This window comes from Drosophila suzukii, unplaced genomic scaffold (assembly GCF_043229965.1).
Source record: "Drosophila suzukii unplaced genomic scaffold, CBGP_Dsuzu_IsoJpt1.0 scf_14, whole genome shotgun sequence".
In the NCBI taxonomy this organism is placed as follows: domain Eukaryota; kingdom Metazoa; phylum Arthropoda; class Insecta; order Diptera; family Drosophilidae; genus Drosophila; species Drosophila suzukii.
The window spans coordinates 712,430-733,351 of record NW_027255901.1 but is presented as its reverse complement, the minus strand read 5'-3'; the positions used below and the strand labels follow the sequence as shown (position 1 = coordinate 733,351).

At 37.5% G+C, this 20,922-nt stretch overlaps 1 protein-coding gene across 1 annotated transcript; it reads left to right on the top strand.

The window, feature by feature from the left end:
• The first annotated feature begins 13,211 nt into the window (after nt 1-13,211).
• Nucleotides 13,212-18,503, top strand: LOC139354711 (uncharacterized). Its single transcript, XM_070998950.1, has one exon. The coding sequence runs from the start codon at nt 13,212-13,214 to the stop codon at nt 18,501-18,503; it is 5,292 nt and encodes a 1,763-aa protein (XP_070855051.1).
• The last annotated feature ends 2,419 nt before the right edge of the window (nt 18,504-20,922 follow it).

Below are 20,922 nucleotides of genomic sequence, written 5' to 3'. Positions count from 1 at the left end.
CTATTGAGATTTGGCGTGCAGATTCCTGAGCTTCTTACGCAGCGCAAGTTTGTTTCGGCACAGTGCCACGCCCACTCTAACGCCCACAAACCGCCAAAAACTGTGGCTCCTACAGTTTTGATGCTAGAATAAAAATTTTAACTGAAATGTATTGTTCTCATCAATACCTATCGATTGACCCAAAAAAAAGTTTGCCACGCCCACTTTAACGCCCACAAACCGCGAAAACCTGTGACGCCCACAATTTTCATGCTAGATAAAAAATTTTAACTGAAATGTATTGGTCTCGTCGATACCTATCGATTGATCCAAAAAAAAATTTGCCACGCCCACTCTAACGCCCATAACGCTTAAATCTGTATACCGCCGGTAGGTGGCGCATTTTAATCTCGCTTTGCTGCTTGCATATCTCCATATAGCTGAGTAACGGGTATCTGATAGTCGAGGTACTCGACTATAGCGTTCTTCCTTGTTTTTAATTGCAAACGTATACTCATCCCATAATCAGTGTGTTTGGTATTCCACGGAACCCTCCCGTTTTAGTGCATTTCAAATATTGTGACCCCTCGTTATCTTCTGAGAATGAGCAGGAAAAAGTGAACGTGCGTACCCACGAACCCGAATCTCACCCCCTACCCTCGAGTCCTTGCTCATGACTGCTTGTGCGCGAAGGTGTGAAATTTTAATTTTGTGAGTTTTGTTCAAAATGTGCAGTTTTTATTTTAGAACAGAGAAAATTATACCATTGGAAAGGGCTTGAAAAATGCTTTCCCATGATACCAAATTTTTTTTTTTTTTTTTAGTGAGGGGGTATACTATTTAGGGTATCGGAGGTCATCGTCGTTTTTTGCCTTTTTCAGTCGAGTAGTGAACATTCTGGACTATAAAAATGACACCACTCAAATTGCTCAGGATCAGTTCTTCAAATGCCTCAGTACTGCAATCCTATGGATCTAACCGTAGAATTTATCGATTCGGAAAACGAGGTTGAGATTGACAACCTGGAATTACCACCCACGCAAGATTCTGATCTTGAAATAATCGAAAACTCGGATCTGGACCTTGTGCAGGTTTCCGAAGCAGAAGATTCGGTTGATCGCCTTCTACAAAGCGTATTTCAACCGGCTGCATCGTCGACCCAAAATAGGGACCCAGGATTGGAGTCTCTTGAGTGGAGCCAGTTTCCATTGGGGACTACTACGCAGGCTTTCTTGGAATCCCTTATCACACACGAAGAAGGTGAAGATGTATTTCAGTGTGCACAGGAATTTCAATTGGACGACGACCTATCCAGGCCAGAAGATGAGGTTTTTCCTAACGACGACCACATCTTTGAAGAACTTATGGGACCTCAACCGCCACTGACTAACCATTATTTAACTTTGCTGGATGATGGAGATGACGACGCATTACTAGATGTTTTATTTGACCTAGATTCTTAACTTTTTAATTACAAATACACGATGCATAAAGAAAAATAAAGTAAATACTATTTTAAAATTGAGGGCTTATAATTGTTTTTTATTTATTGAACAATTTTTCTTTGCCTTACAAATACTTTTTAGCTCTGCGTTGTGAACCAATAGACGATGCATATTAAAGTCGTATCGCAACCAAATATTCCGTACTTTAGGACAGAAATAACAATAATAAAAGGAGGATTTAGATTTCTGATAGGCGAAGTTGTGTATTTTTAAGGTATGCGCTTTTAGGCCGCTGCGAGTAGTAAAGGATTTTGTTTCTGAACACAACTCGCAATGGTACTTCACCATTTCGATGTTTTTAAAAATAAACTGACTTTTCTATAAAAAATGTATCTTATATAGCATTTGAGGGACAATTCTTACGTTATATATACTAACTTTATTTTAACGCTATTGAAAGATTTATATAAATATAAAAAGAGATAGACATACTGATATGTATTTCTGACTTTATTCTCAAGTATTACATAGTTTGAATAAGTATTTTGGTACATATAATGAAGACATATTGTTATCTCATTTACTCCACATGAATTGATAGAAATGTATAGTTTTTGACAAGTATAAAAGACCATGTAATTTCTGGTTAAAGAATTAGTATACAACAGTTAGGTACTAGTGCCCGACTAATCCAATCTTACGCTGATCAAAAATGGTATGCATATAAATTAAAAGTAAATACATTATCACCTAATTTTGTTGAATTTGATAGGACTTCTTAGAGACCTTAAATGACGTAAAGCCTGTGATTGGCTACACAAAAATTGAAAATCTATGTATTGGATTTGAGTATAAGATCACTGGATGTAAGCTGAAAAAGACACCATATGGAACTAAAATAGCTCTGTATTTAACTGATAAGGACGATAAAGATGTTTGGATATTTCTACCTAAAAGTTATGTGAACAAATTTTCTACAAAGACACCATTTAGGAAATTAAATGAGAATGGAATAACTCATATGGTATATAAAGGAAAAGATCTGAACAGATATAGTTGTGCTCAAATTGAATTTTTATCAGTAAATAAGTAAAGTAAATAAGATTCTTCAATATAAAGAGCTGAGTTTTTAAATCCAACAACAGTCTTAAATCAGTCTCAAAAAGAAATAGTTTTCCTTAAAAATGTACGCTCAACAGATAGAACTATTCTTGATGCAATTTGAAGGCATGCTTTTCGAGCAACACCTACAAAGGATGGAGTTCCTAAAAGCTACTTTGGAGGATTTAGAGGAAAAAGAGTTGATCCATTCGAAGTTTGGATTCCATTATAAACTTTGTCCCTGGAGCGACGATGATGCCTCATCTGGACCAGACACATGTTAGTGCCATATGCTGCCTGCATTAAAGAGGAAGCCCTTAGTCTGATGATTAAATATTATAAGTTAAAAAAACGTATTGCTCCAAAACCATTAATAAAACGAATTAATTTTACTTAAATATATATGTTTTTTATTTTTTAAAATGGTTCTTAAACATTTTTATTAATAATTTATAATTAAATGAATAGTGTTGTTCTTGAATTTTCTTTAAAAAAAATTTAGTGTTTTCTTTTTACCTTTAAAAAGACCGTACAGCATACACTAATGTCCGCAAGTTTTAAAAAAGTATCCCTGTAGTTGTTGCTTATTAAAAAAAAAATTTATAAGCGTTAGATTTTAAACATTAAAAAATTTTTCTTTCTGGGGATATTGACCAGAATCGAAAAATTCTGCTGACCTACGACTATCAAAATAAAATGCAATCCAATGAGTTCCAGGTTGATCTGAAGTGTCGGTATTCGCAATTATTAGTGCGGCATACTTTAAAATAGTTTTTGGTAACCTATCCGAAGGAAAAACTCCTATAAAAATAGATTTTGTCTTTGAATGCTTAGAAAGAAAATGTAAAATTTGTAAAGTATTCATTTTAAAAGAGCGTACGAACATTTTTATGCTTATCAATATCAATCATTGAATCGTATTCACAGTATACCAAGCAAGTAACTGCTTCAGCAAGTGGTTCCGAAAATCTTCCTTCGATTCTTATAGTACCTTGAGAGATTAAATTTGAACATATAGTTGAATTTGATTGATCAGCAGTTAAGTCAAAGGCTATTATAAAACTGTTTGAATCAAACATTTCCTTGGTAATTTGTAGTCCACGATCGTAATGTTTAATTCCACATTATCTAAAAAGCATATTATAACCTCTTGAGCTTTGAACCTTTTCAGCGTTCGAGTAATATAACTCCAGAGCCTAGGAAGGAACTTGAACTCCATTAACCAATAGGTTAAAGCGTTGAATTTTAAAATGTTCAAATTGAAATGGGTCTAGGGCTCGGTTTCCTGAGTATGAGCGGTTTTTAACCATACAAAAGGCCAGAAAATTTGGTCTTTGACCAATAACTGAGTTGTCTATCGACAGTGTATTGTTGCCCGTATATATTGTAACTGATTTGACTTTTACCTTGCTGAATCAGAGCATTTTTTGTTTGTAAAAGATGATGATGAGCCAATAAAATGCTTGGGTTAACTGTTATGTGGTTCATGAAAAGTTGTGCTTCAAGTATCTTTAAATGTGATTCTGTACCAGTTTCCATTAAATAAAACGCTGTTTTTTCAATATTGAAATTAATTCTTAAATCAACATTGTTAACAAGCAGTTTGTTTTGATTGAAAATATCTCCATGAACTTTTCCGAATAACTAAACCTTGTTACTATTTGGAAACATATTTTTAAGGGTTTCATTCGAGTCCGCATAAACATATTTCCCTGCTGTTATTCTTCCAAAATTGGGAAAATAACCTTGGGAGGCCAAGTGACTTTCAGAGGCGTCACTGCCATAGTTTAAAATTGTTTGCAAATACGCTCTATAGTGATAATAATTATCACTTTGCGATACCAGTATATTATTTAAATAAACTGACGAACTTCTAAATATTGAATGTAGAATATTGCTTACAACGCCAACAGCATTTCCCTCAATGCTGTTGTTATTATTTTTTTAAAGTTGCACAACAAGTCGTAAATAAACACTTGATAAATCTCGATACGTTTCACCATTTCCCAAGCAAACAAATTCGATTGAAGAGGCACCGTCCAAAGAAGCAATTGGGTTGTATGAGACTTCTTCAGTTCTTAGAATAGAACTTTGCGTGGGGTGTGCCGCAAACAAATCTAATTCACTTTTCATACATTCGATATGCGTACTCATTTTGCTTTAGAAAACATATCTTTAATATTTAATTTTCTTGATGATTTTTTTTTTATGTTGCGTTTGGGTATGTTTACGTTGTCGTTTAGATGTATAATGAAGTCGTTTTTTCCTATTACCTAGCCTTTTATTTCTTTTTCCACTTCCACTTTGAAAACGGGTAATTTTATAAATTACTTTATTTGAAAGATTTTGTAAAGCAATTTTACTTTGTTCTTGAATTATATATCTTAAAGGCTTTCTCCCGAATTCATTGATTACAGCCTTACCAGTCTCAGCAGCCTGATTTTTTATAGCAGTTGTGCCCGAAAGAAAAAGTGGTTCTATGTAATTAAAAAGACCTCTACAAAATTTCTGATTCCTCGTCCTTGTTGCACTATATGCGGAGATATGTAAAGACTTCCGATGTTGCTTAAGCCCCCACCACACTGATTTACATAATAATCCTGATAAGATTTCACCGTGATGACTATTTTGGTTCTAAATAAATAATATATGGGTATGCATTATTTATAGTCCTGACCTTCTCCTTCATCTAAAGTGAAGGGTAACGAAAATCGGAACAGCGGAAGTTTCAAATGGTACCTTATATCCATTGGAATCAGTAATTAGTATTGAGATTTCATTTGGTGTCCAAAGGATAATATTCAATATTTTTAAATTTAATATTTTTTCCTTCTCATTATAATGCATTACACGAAGGCATCGCGGTCTTTTACTACCTAGTGACCTTGGTCTTATCATGTCAAAGTAAATAAAAATCAATCCATTTTCAGAAATATTCGTTTGAACGGATACGTTTTTATACCCAAATGTTTCAGCATTTACAAGACTAACAAATTCGGTTTCTTCAACGACATTTTTATCTTGGTTAGATGTATTTTTAATGTAATTATTCAAATATAAATACCGACTTCCCAATCATCGTTTATGTCTTCTGGAATGTTTACAATATTTGTAAATGCACACTTTACGTTGTCAGGAAATACATTCATTGAGTCATTACTTAACACTGTGATAAAAATCTCATTTAAATAAGCCATATTTGATTTTTATGGAAGTTAGTGATCGAAATTCAATTAAATTTATTTTTACCAGTTTGTACTGGATTTTTTGTTCTAACCGATCGCATTAACCTTTCACGTCCTGTTACATATTTAAAATTTTGGTAAGGTAAAGTTTCCGTTTTCAATTTTTTTAAGCTTCACTGGTTTCTCTAATCTTGTTTTCTTTTTATCTGTTTGACTAGCTAAAAAAGAGGTATCACTCACTTTTCGTTTATCTGATACAACATTTTCTTTTTTATTTGAACTAAAATCCTCAACATCACTTTCAGGTGGTAAATCGGGAAACTCAAATTCTTCCGGACGTTAGTGATCGTACTTTGATGTTGATTTTGATGTGCTGGGTTTTATATCAATCCAATCAGTGGTTTGGGATTCAATTGTTTTGGTTGTAATAGGATTCGCTTTTTGTTCATTTTGAAAATTCCATGATTTATTACGTTTTTTATTTTGATAGTAACTTAATTCTTGACGAATTTTGATCCATTTATCGAAATCACTTACTTTGTTATTATTTAAAATTGGTAAAAATTGTATATTTATTAATTCATTTCCTCTATCATTGTTGATCAATTTCTGATAGCTGTTAGGACGTATTAAAATTACTTTGCTTAAATAATGTTTATTTTTAATCATTTTTTAATAGTTTTGCAAAAATTCCAGAAAGCAATGAAGTTATTGGAATCGGTAGAAATCCCCCTTTTTGAATAAGGACTTTTCTCTTAGAGTTTAATGAACGCTTTGGGCACGAAAGGTAGCGCAATGCATTTTTATACTTTTTTAGAGCATTAATATGGGTTCCCCTGTAATCCCTGTAATGTATTCAATACAATCTGTACTATTGTTTTTACCAGGTCACTATTACTATTGCTTATAATTGCCTTACGTAGTCTATTGTCGGCCCTTTTGAGCACATACAATAAATGTTTGTTCGCTTTCAAGCGATTTAGGCTCTTTTTGTAAACCATTTTCATTTGAATAGCACACAGAATATTCTGAATAAAAAATGTCAGATCTAAATCTTAAGAGATCGTTAATGCCCTGAGTGAGATCAATAAGTAAATATCCGTGAGGTTGCTCCGTTACTTCTTTATATATTCTAAATAGCTCCGTTGGGTTTTCTGGGTAAATTTGTCTTGCTAAACATTGAAATTTAAGCTTATCACGAGGATTTTTGAAAGCAACAATGTATTTGGTATTTAGTGAAATATCTCTGGTGTGCGAAGATTTATGAAATATGTTCTGAGTTACCACTATTACTGATAAATTTCTATGGTGTGATCCTTTTGTAAACAGCTCACACACATTTTTATTAAAGGCTCCCATCATCAAGTCATCCAATATTAAAGGAATTCGTTCATTCGTTTCATTTTCAACTGTTTCAGGGACTCCTTTAAAATATTCAATCTTTTCGAAATTGGGCTTGGCACTCTCCTCTGCATAACACCAAATAATTCGATCTATTGAAATATTAAAAAGATCATGTTTTTTGGTGATTAGATTTTCTAAAAGGGTTGTTTTTCCCGATCCTGAGGGTCCACAAATAAGCATTGTAAAAGGATGTATAAATTGTGTAAACATTTTTTTATTAAAAAAATTTATTTTATTCGGAATGAATTTTAATATATTATATTATTACTAATTGCTTATATAATGTTTTTAAGTTATACTAGGTTTTATTAATATTCTCTTGATCGCGTTTCTTGGAGCAGTTCTTCTCGAAATGAGTATCAGTTCCGCAAAAATTACAATAAATAAGTTGCGTGTATCCATTTTAACGGGGATCATTTCCAAAAAATCTCTTAAAAGAATACATAATAAGAGACAACCTGATAGGACCATGAATTTCTTTTTATTAAATTTTAAACACATGTGTCACCATTACTATATATTTCATAAGTGGTGTTTTCTAAGAATACAAACAGCTTAAATAAATTATTTAATGAACATCGAAGTGGAAGTTTTTTCTTGTGTGTTCTACAATTCGTAAAAAAATTGGGTAGTTGAGTTAAACTTCTTCCAATATCTATATAGATAATGTTTGTTGATAAATACTTGATTAAAAAATTCTTTTTAATTTCACTACGAACAAGAACTGTGTGATACTTATTGAGTGGTGTGAGTATTTCTTCAAGACTTGTGTATGGAATATCTCCAGCTGACCAATCCAATCCGTTTACGTTCTGCTGGTTAAGGTGCTGCTGCTTAAGAGCTCCATTATCCAATTCTTTAAAAAATTAGGTATAACAGTTCCAGCAGGCATAAACGCCAGCTCCTTAACGAAAACTTGTTTGTTGTTACCAAGTACATATTGAAAATCTACTATAATGCTTGAATTACAATCGACTGTGTTCATCATTGCTTGAGATTTTTTAATCAACTGAGGGTGTGCTTGCTAGGGCTTTCTCCTTTATATACCGGTAAGACTAGAACATATTTACAGTTTATTTAAAGTAGTCTTACCTGATGGACACGTGTGTAACTAAAAGAAATAAAACTTCTCGAAAAAAACAGGACCACGAAGTCATTTTTGGATTCGAGTATTATGTTGTTCATTATGTGGTCTGTCAACTACTCGAAAATTTTTGCAAAGTCTTACTTTTAAATCCAATTTTATTGGATTTGACAAAGACGAATGGATGCAACTGCTTACGTATAAGGAATTTATACAGTTGAAACTGGACCAGTATGACTTCTTGATGCCTGATACAATTATTGATCATCCGTGCTTGCCTCCATAAAATGTAACTTTAGATTTAGGAAATCAGATAATCAGTACGTTTTTGGGATTAATAAGTATGGTAACAAAATTGAGTTTGATTCTGAGTCCTGGAGATCATTACTAAGATTAGGCATATTTTTTACTACATTTTTATGTTGGAACTCCATATTAAGACAGCAAGTAATATATCTTTACTGTAATCATATTATTCTTAAGTGTGTATCTTTACAAAAATTGGATATTCAACTATCTGATTTAGAAGGTACCTATTATAAGGATGTGCAAATAGATTTAACACGATTATGTTTTGAAATTTCAAAAAAGATGCGTATAGAAATAAAAAGGGATGTTCTTGCATATAAGCAAGCATTATTGGCTAAGCAACCATCGTCATCAAATAAAAAACAAGGAAGAACGCTATAGTCGAGTACCTCGACTATCAGATACCCGTTACTCAGCTAAATGGAGATATGCAAGCAGCAAAGAGAGATTAAAATGCGCCACCTACCGGCGGTATACAGATTTAAGCGTTATGGGCGTTAGAGTGGGCGTGGGAAATTTTTTTTTTTGTATCAATCGATAGGTATCGACGAGACCAATACATTTCAGTTAAAATTGTTTATCTAGCATGAAAATTGTGGGCGTCACAGGTTTTTGCGGTTTGTGGGCGTTAAAGTGGGCGTGGCAAACTTTTTTTGGGCCAATCGATAGGTATTGATGAGAACAATACATTTCAATTTAAATTTTTATTCTAGCATCAAAACTGTAGGAGCCACAGTTTTGGGCGGTTTGTGGGCGTTGGAGTGGGCGTGGCACATTGCTGAAACAAACTTGCGCTGCGTAAGAAGCTCAGAAATCTGCACGCCAAATCTCAATAGCCTAGCTCCCATAGTTACCGAGATCTCAGCGTTCATCCGGACAGACGGACAGACGGACATGGCTAGATCGACTCGGCTAGTGATCCTGATCAAGAATATATATACTTTGTGGGGTCGGAAACGCTTCCTTTTGCCTGTTACATACTTTCCGACGAATCTAGTATACCCTTTTACTCTACGAGTAACGGGTATAATAACACTAATAAATCAACACCTTAAGATGAGCAAACAACAAGTTGTCGATGAAATTCATAAGGCAGCGCGAAAAAACTTTACATGGCGAAAATTCGTTCAAAAGGGGATAAATGACACATGGCAAATTGATTTAGTTGAAATGATACCGTTTTGGAAAGAAAATAAGGGTTTTAGATATTTACTGACCGTTATTGACACGTTCTCAAAGTATGCATACGCCGAGGCAGTTAAGTTAAGTCTGCCCTGGATGTAGCAGAGGCAATGAAATCTGTTTTTAAAAAGAGTAGAAGTACACCCAAGAATATTCAGTCAGATCAAGGGAAAGAATTTTTGAATTCCACTTTTAGGAAATTAATGGATAAATTTGATATAAATCATTATCATAATTATACTCATCTCAAGGCTTCTATATGTGAACGCTTTAATCGAACATTAAAAAATCGTATGTGGAAAATGTTTAGTATGCAGGGTAAATATAAGTGGATTCATAACATCAATTATCTCGCAAATCAATACAATAATTCTTATCACCGAACAATTAAAATGAAGCCTATAGATGTCTGCACGAAAAATGAAGAGTTTATTTTAAAATCAGTATATAATATACCAAAAATATTTCCAAAACATAAATTTGTAGTGGGTGATTTTGTTAGAATAAGTAAATACAAGGGATCATTTATGAAGGGATACGAGCCTAATTGGACCACAGAAGTTTTTAAAGTTTTAAAAGTCAAGTCTACATACCCCGTAACATATAAAATACAAGATTATATGGGTACCCCTATTAATGGGTCATTTTATGAAGAGGAACTTCAAGAAGTGAAGGACAAAAATGCTTTCCTAGTAGAGAAAATACTAAAAAGAAAAAATAATCAAGTGCTTGTAAAATGGAGCGGTTTCGATTCCAGCCACAACTCATGGAAATCTGTAAATGACCTGCTAAAGTAATAAAACGCAACAATAACAAGTTTAATTTTTTATCTATTTATTTACAAATTTTTATTATTATAATATAAACATATAAACATTTATTTAATAATGGGTTTAATTTTGGTTACTACTTAATATATGTTCAATATTATAATGACCATGAGCCAATGTATTACAATTATCTGGTAAAATATATCTCTTATCATCCTTATAACTAAGACTTATTTTATTATTTAATTTCAGTATAGAGGATGTGCGACCTACTTCGAATAACTCGCTGGGATCCATAAAATGTTTTTTTATATTTTATACATTCTATGTAATCTTCATGATTCAGTTTTTTAATAACTGATTTCTTAACTCCTTTAATTTTTTTTATACATTCGTTTTCGTTTCCTTCCTTATCAACTAAACAAGAGTATGCCTTAGCCTTAAGTCCAACAAAAGAAGTCATAACCCTACCTGCATGTTCATCCTTCATTTTTCCAGGTTCCCTATTATTAGCTTGAACTATACTAAATTGGTTTTCTAGTTTATAATTTGAGGTATCGAATCGTTCAGGATTTTCTTTTATAGTTTCGTAAAAGTCTTCCTCTGAAGATAAAATAAATGAATCTGTATCCATATAAATTATTTTCGAAGAAGGACTTTTAAGTAATAGAAAATTTTAATAAAATTCATACATTAACCATTTAGATAATTCTAAAACAGCAACTCCTATGTATATTGGCTTATCATACATAATTTTTGATGGTGTTGGTTCAATCGCTCCAAGATCTGTCCCAAATATCTCAACGCTATGGAAGTCATGTCTAGCTATGCGTTGCCTGAAGCCTGGCGAATTTTGTCTTGATTTATAATGTTTTACTAATACTATATTTCTTCGCTTGGCGATATTTTCCATTGTTTTGCCGTATACTGCATTATTCATTAACTTAAAAAAATTTTTTCAAAATCATTTTCGGCAATAAGGCTTTAACCAGCATGATTGTGTAAAAGACAAAACCATATGTACTTTTTTTACAATTGAACCATGCTGTATACAAAGTTGAAGCTGCTTTAAGTGGATAATGCATTCGCTTTTATTCGTTGAATCAGCTATAAGTTTTTCTGCTTACCTCCTGGAGGAACTTTGTTTTCTGGACAGAAAGGCAAGTAGTTATGTGAGTCATGCCGATCAGTAGGATATTCTAAATCCACTTCTAATATATATCCTTCATTTCCCTCAACAGAAATATTTTTATAATCGAACGATTCTAATTGATCATTACTTAAAAATTTAAATCCTGAAAGCGGTAAGGGTTGACTCATTGCCCAACCATATAAATTATTTGCATCAATATAGCTCAGATAGTTATTTGGTTTACTTGAATCAAAGTTAGTTATATATTTATTATTATCTATAGAAATTCTTTGGGTACATTGAGTTAACACACCCCTTATCGCTCTTTTTAAAAAATTGTACATGTCTCCGTCACTAATAAGTTCTAAATTTACATTAGTATACTTGAGCATAGCATCCCAAGATATTGACGGTGCTGTAATATAGTTAATAGGGTCAAGCTTATAAATTTTCTGACAAATTTAGTACTTAGAATTTTAAAATCTTTGTCCTCCATGTAGCTCGATAGTTTTTCTAAACTAGAATTCAAAAATCTAATCGAATCGGTATATTTTATTTTATATCTATTTGAGGCATTTATTTTAATTGTCTGCGTTAGCGCTATATAAAGCTCTTTGTTAAAGGGTATGGGGCTTCAGTCTCCTTCTAATTCAGTAATGAATTAGATATGTTATGAAATACTACAGGAAAGAAGGGATCACTTAATTTGTACTTTGGCTTACAATTTTTATGAATGGGACCCATGTATTTTCCAGAAAATTTATCAAAATATTTGTGCAGGTCGTCAGCGTCAGCAATTGCCTTCCTGTTCATGGATTGTGCTAGCAATCGTGTTTTTACATACTGTTCAGTCCCACGGTACTTGGTTCGTATGCACAGCTGATCGCCCTGCCAACTGAAGACGAAGGTCAGGAGATCTGGCAACCCGACGAACGAGAGGGAGGGCAGAGAGAACTACAAGCTTCAGCGACCGGAACAACATTGTCTTCTTTTATTTTGCTGTCCATTGCGACCCATTATTTTGTTAAAGTTAATTAATGAAGAAGAGTGAAGTGTACACATTATAAGCTAATGAATTAAAGGCTAAACTGTTATATTGGAACTTCAGTCGTTTAATCACTCCCAAGAGCCCCTCTTACAATGACAGCCGTACAGAGCTTTTGGTTTGCACGGCGTCACAACTGAACATGGTGGCCCATGAGGGGAATCTTGCTTGAAGTTTAAAAATCTCAGTTTGATCTTTCAATTGTGGGTTATAATGCAGAACACCCAGCACTCCATCTAACACAAATTGCGACCGTCTCCGTTTGTGCCCCCAACAAGTGCTCTCACACCGATAGAGCACAGTCACCAATACCAACACACCCGGTCGCCTGACAGCCCTTCTACACACACACACACGGGTGCTGCAAGAAGGCCCGTTATAATTTCGCAACCAAGGAAAATCTTCTACTCAAAGCGGAATCGAAAAACAGTACAGCCTGCGCTCACGCTATAATCAACGTTACGTAACATCAGGCATAAGTAAAAAAAGGGAAAGATCACGTGAGTACGGGTGCTTTTTTATTTATCAAGCAGAGCTAGCTAGGTTCAAAATAAATTGGTAAAAATTCTCATAATATGTCTGACCACGAAGCTGATGATCCGGCCTTAGCAGGTTTTATTACACTTCAAAAGGAGCGTCTCCAAAGTCTAACACGTCTGCAGCAGAACTATAAGAAGGATGCCGCGTCTCGAAAAACCGAAAGTTATTATATGAAGCGCCTGCAGCAGATCGAGAGTTTAAACGCGGCTTTTGAGACCACCCATCAAGTAATCATCTGCACCGAGGGATATGTCAAAACGGACTATCACGCCAAGAAGACCGCCGTCAGTTTCGAGGATCTGTACATGGAAACCTATTGCCTTGTAGCTGAAGGCCAACGAATAAAGTTCCCAGTGACGCCGTCCTCAGCCTCGGCACCCACCGCCGTGTCGACGGTTGCCGACGCACGTGTCCACATGCCACAACTGCCAGTGCCCAAGTTTAGCGGAAACTGTGTGGACTGGCCTGGATATTATGACGCCTTCACTCGGTTAATTCATCAAAATGAGCGGCTGGACAATATTCAACGGTTTCATTTCCTCAAGGAATCTCTGCCAGCTGGTCGAGATTGCGATATTCGTCAAATTCCTTTGACGGCCGCTAACTATACGGTAGCATGGGACACACTAATTCAGCGCTATAACAATCCACGCGAGGTCTTCTCCAATCACATGAACATGTTGTACCAGTTGCCAAGCCTAAGCAAGGAGAAGCCCGATGATATACGATCTATGATCAGTGCAGTCAACGTCTGCGCAGCCGCCTGTAACACCATCAACGCGTCGTTGCAGAACGGGGATCACTGGCTCGCCCATTATTTGACTGCAAAATTACCGAAAGAGACGCACTCCGCCTGGGAACATCATCTCGGCAGTCAAACCCACATTCCCTCGTACAAGGATCTCGAACAGTTTCTCAACAACCGGTTAATCACCCTGGACGCCATTGAAAATAGAAACTGTTCGGGCACCAACAAATCTGGATCACCACTGGATCATCACCCCACAAAACGTATCTCGGTTCATAACACCCACGCGCAACCAAGCCCCCCTGTGCTTCGTTGCCCACACTGCAATGGTAATCATATCCTTCGTCGATGTCAGCAATTCCTTAGCTTGGATTGCTACCAACGTAAGGAGGTCGTGAGTAAGTCAAATCTATGCCTCAACTGCCTGAGCAAATCGCACATGCTGGCCCGCTGTTCAAGTGTAAAGAATTGCTACCACTGTGGACAACGCCACCATTCTTTACTTCATCCGGCCGCGGCGCCAAGCATCACTCAAGCACCCCAACCTTACTCGCCGACCGTATCATCCAGTCAACCACATATCGCTTCGATTATGAACAACGACACCTCACCAGTTAGCCCCCTTGCTAATCCAAACCTCCAATGTTATTCTTCCACAGCCTCCCATGCAACGCGACAGAATATCTTGCTAGCTACCGCACGGATTATTGTCTGCCACCCCCAGAGCGGCGCTCAAGCAACAATAACTGCCCTCATCGATCAGGGGTCGGAAGCTACAATAATCTCAGAGCATACCGTCCAAGCTCTCCAGCTTCCACGATGCAGAATCCGCGCTTCGATCGCCGGCGTCGGCCAAACTACTGGTCAACGGTGCAACTTTACGGCAAGCTGCTGCATCCGAACGTCGCTAAACCCAACGTTCAATCTAGATGTCGACTCTGCGTACGTTATGAACTCGCTGACCTCACATCTACCAAACCAATCGTTTTCGCCTCAAAACTGGAAACACATCAACGGACTCCAGCTCTCGGATCCTTTATACTATCGCTCGAAACGCATAGATCTCATCATCGGAGCCGACCTCATGGCGGGTCTTATCCTTCCGGGAACCCGAATCGGAAATCCATACGAACCTATTGCACAAAATTCTCACTTAGGTTGGATGATACTCGGCAAGTTCCAGGAATCAATCCACACACTTAATATTCGCTGTCATCAAACCACGCTAGACACGGAATCGCTTTTGAAGAATTTTTGCGAAATAGAATCTGTCCCAAGCCGATCACTTCAATCTGACGAAGAGCGGTGGGGTGAGTCCTTCTTTAAGGAAACGCACACACGTCAACCAAACGGTAGTTTTATGGTAAGACTACCGTTCAAATGGCATTTCGATTCCACAATGGCCCTAGGAAAATCGCATCAAGTCGCTTTAAACAGGTTTCTTCAATTAGAGCGGCGTTATGAACGGGATCCAGAAAAATGGATTCGCTACAAGGAGGGAATCGAAGAATATTTTGAATTGGGACAAATCACACCAGCAGTCACTAGTGAGAGATCAACCGTCAGTACCTCCAAAAAATTCTGTCGGGTTGAATCCTGCGTTCTTCCTCATCACGCTGTCTATAAAGAAGACAGTCTCACCACCAAACAGCGCATTGTATTCGACGCATCGGCAAAGACCTCAAACGGTCGATCTCTAAACGATGTATTGTCCGTAGGACCCACTCTCCAAAATGATCTCCCTGCAGTGTTACTGAATTGGAGACAGTACCGACATGTTTTCACCGCCGACATCCAGCGCATGTACCGCTGCATCGACGTACATCCGGACGACACGCAATACCAGCGGATTTTATGGCGGGCGGCGGATGGAAACATCAAGGAATATTGCCTGTCAACTGTAACTTTCGGTACCGCTTCTGCACCATTCACCGCCATTAGAGTCGTTCGTCAACTTGCAGAGGATGAACGCGAAAATTATCCACTGGCGGAAGAGGTCTTAAAGCACGAAATCTACGTCGACGATATTCTTTCTGGTGATCACACTATCTCAGCAGCACAAAACAAGAGTTTACAAATCCAGAACGCTCTAAAATCCGCAAATATGGAATTGAGAAAATGGTCTAGTAACGACATAGCGCTTCTAGACAGCATTCCTTTATCAAACCGATGCAATCAAACGTCACGAAGCTGGGACAACTCTGATACAGTCAAAACCTTAGGAATGCATTGGTTACCTAACCAAGACTGTTTCACCTACAAATTGCAAGCGAGCATTCCCACGGGTTCAACCAAAAGAGAAATTCTTTCGAGCATTGCCAGACTTTTCGATCCCTTAGGACTAATAGCCCCTATTCTCATTTCAGCAAAATTAATTCTAAAGGAAGTCACAATGGCACACCTCCATTCCGAGAACGATCGCAAGCACTTAGGGTGGGACGACCCAGTACCCAGTTCCATCGCTAACAAATGGAAAAAGTTCCGTGTCAATCTGGAGGACATCAGCAAAATCCGAATACCTCGCAGCGTACGGTATATGCCAGACTTTAGCCATGATATCCAGTTGCACGCTTTCTGCGACGGGTCCACTCACGCCTACGCAGCGGCGGTTTACATGCGTATACCCCAACCGGATTCATCGTTTTATACCACTCTCATCACTGCAAAATCCAAAATCTCTCCAACGAAACCCCTCACGATCCCGAGGACCGAGTTATGCGGCGCTGTGCTGGCAACCAAACTAACTAAATGGGTAGTAGCAAACAATCGTTGGAAAAACGCTAAAATCTCCGTTACATACTGGACGGACGCCACTATCGTTCTCCACTGGATCAAAGGAGATGTTACTAGATGGAAAACGTTCGTTGCCAATCGCGTTGCCTACATTCTGGACCACAGCGATTCAAACCAATGGAGACATGTTCCCACGGCAGATAATCCAGCAGACAGCGCCACGAGAGGACTATCCCCATCAGAAATCTCCATCTTTGATCTCTGGTGGCACGGACCATCATGGTTGAGGCAACACTCCAGTGAGTGGCCGGACACAGAGGTACCGAACATAAAGTTTGATGAGCAGTCCCTAGAAGCAAAATCTTTGCAAATTCGTTTGCACACCACCCAAGTAGACATTAGTCTCATTGAGCGGTTTTCAACTTACACCAAACTCGTTCGAGTCATAGCATACATACTGCGCTTTTGTCACAACGCTCAATCGAAGAAAACCAGATCTTACAGTCAGCTGTCGCCAGAGGAACTGGACAATGCACTTCGCTGCGTCGTGAAAATAGTACAAGCAGAAACCTTTCAGTCCGACATGCACGCGATCCTCGCAGAAAATCCTCTGCCTCCGAAGAGCACCCTAAGAAATCTCACTCCCTTTCTTGACGACGGCATCTTACGCGTTCGCGGTCGTCTCAAACATTCCAACCTTTCTTTCGATCGCAAACATCCAATCATCTTACCGCAGCGTCATTTCTTTACAGAGCTGGTAATTCAGAACTCCCATCAAGCTACCCTGCACGGCGGCGCCCATCTTACTTTAGCCCACACGAGGTACAAGTTCTGGATTCCAAATGGAAGACAAGCCGTCCGAACAATCATTCGAAAATGCATCACGTGCTTCCGCGCGTCACCTAGCATCGGAAGTCAATTGATGGGCGACCTGCCGGTGCACAGAGTCAACCCACCAAACCGCCCATTCGTTGCGACCGGCGTCGATTATACCGGGGCAATCGAAATCCAGGCAGCACGGCTTCGTGGGACAAGTACTTACAAAGGATACATTGCTATTTTCGTCTGCTTGGCTACGAAGGCAGTTCACCTAGAAGCGGTTACCGGACTCTCGTCGGAACACTTCCTACTAGCATTTTCTCGTTTTACTGGTCGCCGAGGACCAGTTCAACATATGTATAGCGACAACGGAACAAATTTCGTTGGCGCCAATAAGTTATTAGCAAGCGCACAACAGGCGGATCGCGACCACGCTACGTGCCCTACATGGCATTTCACTCCGCCATACTCTCCCAATTTCGGAGGCCTTTGGGAGGCTGGGGTCAAGTCCGTCAAGCATCACCTGAAGAGGACTGTCGGAAGTCACAAGCAGACTTATGAAGAACTCGCAACGGTGCTCATCCGGATTGAAGCTTGCCTAAACTCTCGGCCACTTTGTCCGCTAACAGCTGATCCAGACGACTTAGAAGCTCTCACGCCGGCACATTTTCTCATTGGGGACACCCTGCTCGCACCTGCCCATTGTCGCCCTCAAAACTCGTCGTTCCGTGAGCAATTTCTGTCTCATCAAAATTTGATCCATCAGTTTTGGACGCAATGGAGCCGAGATTGGCTGTCCCATCTTCAAACTCGCCCAAAATGGTGTCAGGAAAAGGAGAATTTTAAAATCAACGAATTAGTACTCATGAAGGACGATCAACTGCCTCCATCGCAATGGTCGCTCGGTAGAATTACCAGTCTCCATCCTGGAGAGGATTCACTCGTTCGAGTTGTAACACTGAAAACAAAATCAGGCAGTCAAAAACGCTCCATCTCCAAGCTTTGTCGCCTGCCGATCTCATGCTAATATGAACCAACTATTGCTCCCTTGATAATCAATTGCATCCGTATGTCATTTCTCTTTCTCTTTGTCTTAGCCGCTACGAGTACAAGGGAAGTTAGATCCAGAATCCTGAACAACACATGTATCACGCGGATTTCGCATTGGCGGGCGGCATGTTCAGTCCCACGGTACTTGGTTCGTATGCACAGCTGATCGCCCTGCCAACTGAAGACGAAGGTCAGGAGATCTGGCAACCCGACGAACGAGAGGGAGGGCAGAGAGAACTACAAGATTCAGCGACCGGAACAACATTGTCTTCTTTTATTTTGCTGTCCATTGCGACCCATTATTTTGTTAAAGTTAATTAATGAAGAAGAGTGAAGTGTACACATTATAAGCTAATGAATTAAAGGCTAAACTGTTATATTGGAACTTCAGTCGTTTAATCACTCCCAAGAGCCCCTCTTACAATGACAGCCGTACAGAGCTTTTGGTTTGCACGGCGTCACAACTGAACACATACCTTCATAAGTCCACAATTCGTTGAGATAAGGATTATATTTATGTGCTTATGTGATACGGCACACGTAGTATGCTTAGGCATGTTCTATAGTTTTCAAGAACAGCCTCAATATCGGCATATATCACCACCGGAGGAGATAATTTTTTGTGAAAGCCCTTAAATGAAGTTGTAGTTTTTGGTTCAGGGTAAAACGAGGCCATCTTTCCGTATTCAAGTTTGTTGTGGGTAGTATTATTAGCTGTGAAAAACTGTAGACAATTATCACAAAAATATCCTCCTGATTTGGCCTTAGAATGAGTAGCATAATCTTTTTACACTTGTAATGTAAGCGTAATGCATACTTTCTTGGTTTACGTTACTTATTCCCAATATATTGATGTGGTTAGTTCGAATACATTTAGTTCTAAACGTTGGTCCGATAATTTTGTCACCATCAGCATCGATCTCATAAATATTTATACTAAAATCTTTATTATTTTTCTCAAAATGAATAATCCCTTTATTCGTGATTGGAAACTCGATTTCTGAAAAATCCAATCTTATTCCGTCATATACAATTATTTCGTTATTAATATTAATGTGGTAAGTTGTGGGCTTCGTCATTTTCTCTCGTGAATACTTTTTTTGCTTTGCTGTTGTAAAGGTAGCACTCTCATGAGTTTTGTTAGCTATGAATGCCAGTATGAAACAAAATACGTCAGTATTCTGTACGTTTATAAGTCCATTTCGGGCTCTTATATTCTTTGGGGCCTGTATGTTTCCGCTAGCAGAAATGTTTTCTAGCTTGATTATAGTAATTTCAAAATAATTGAAATTTTTTATTGCCCAACCAGAGTCTTTTCCTTGAAACTCACTGCTCGATGCTAATAAGCTATCTACTGCCATATTTAGTTCATCGATAATGTTTTCATTTTGGTATACAGATTTATATGATGTCCCAAAATGTTTTGTTGTTTCAACAGTAACGCCTTCGTCTGTTTGTTTAATATATGTACCATAAACTCTTAGGTTGAATTTAATGGCTCTATATTCTATCATGCAATGCTTTATAATTTCAATTATATATTTTTGGCAATGATGATAAAAATCTTTTAAATCAATAGTGTTTTGGACTGTACTATTGATTCGATATGATTTTACAGGAAAAACAGTTTGAGAGTTAAGAAGAAAATATATATATATATATTATATTTTCATTATTTTTTACTTCTCTGGCTGATGCATTTTTATGCTTATCGGTCAATATGTGGTCACGTTCCCTTAATGCAAGATATTTATCACCAAAAGTAGGACATACAAGTTCTAATTTAAAATCCTTTTTATTTTCGCTAATCTTAGCTTTTTTTCCTTGGTTGAGTACTTCCTTACCCTCATCCATTCTCATCCGTTTGAAAGCATTTGATGATGTTGTGGGATGATCGTCCAGATGATTTTGCCATCTGTTTTGTGGTTGCCGTTTTTCAACATTCCTTAAAATATTGAAGGTATTTTTAGGTCCATTACAATTTTGATAGTGCTCGTCAAATTCATAATTATGAACTAAGGTAGAGCATAAGTCACACCGTATTTTTGATTTGCACCTTTAAACCTCGAAGGCATTCCGAGGCTTTGAGCACTGAGCATAATGAGCTTCAAACTCACTCATCTCCACATTTTTGGTGCACAAATCACAAGCAATGAATGACTCCATTTTTAGGGTTTTAGTTTTAATTTTTTTATTCAAAAAATATATTTTTATATGTTGTAATGTTGTTAACAATTTTCACCCACTCGTTGAAAAGGTAAAAAGCACGATAATGTTGTTAACAATTTTCACCCACTCGTTAAAAAGGTAAAAAGCACGATTAGAATTGTTAGGCGCGATTACAAGGATCGATGTGGATCTAGTTATTTTATTAGAATACAGTACTTAGGCATTTG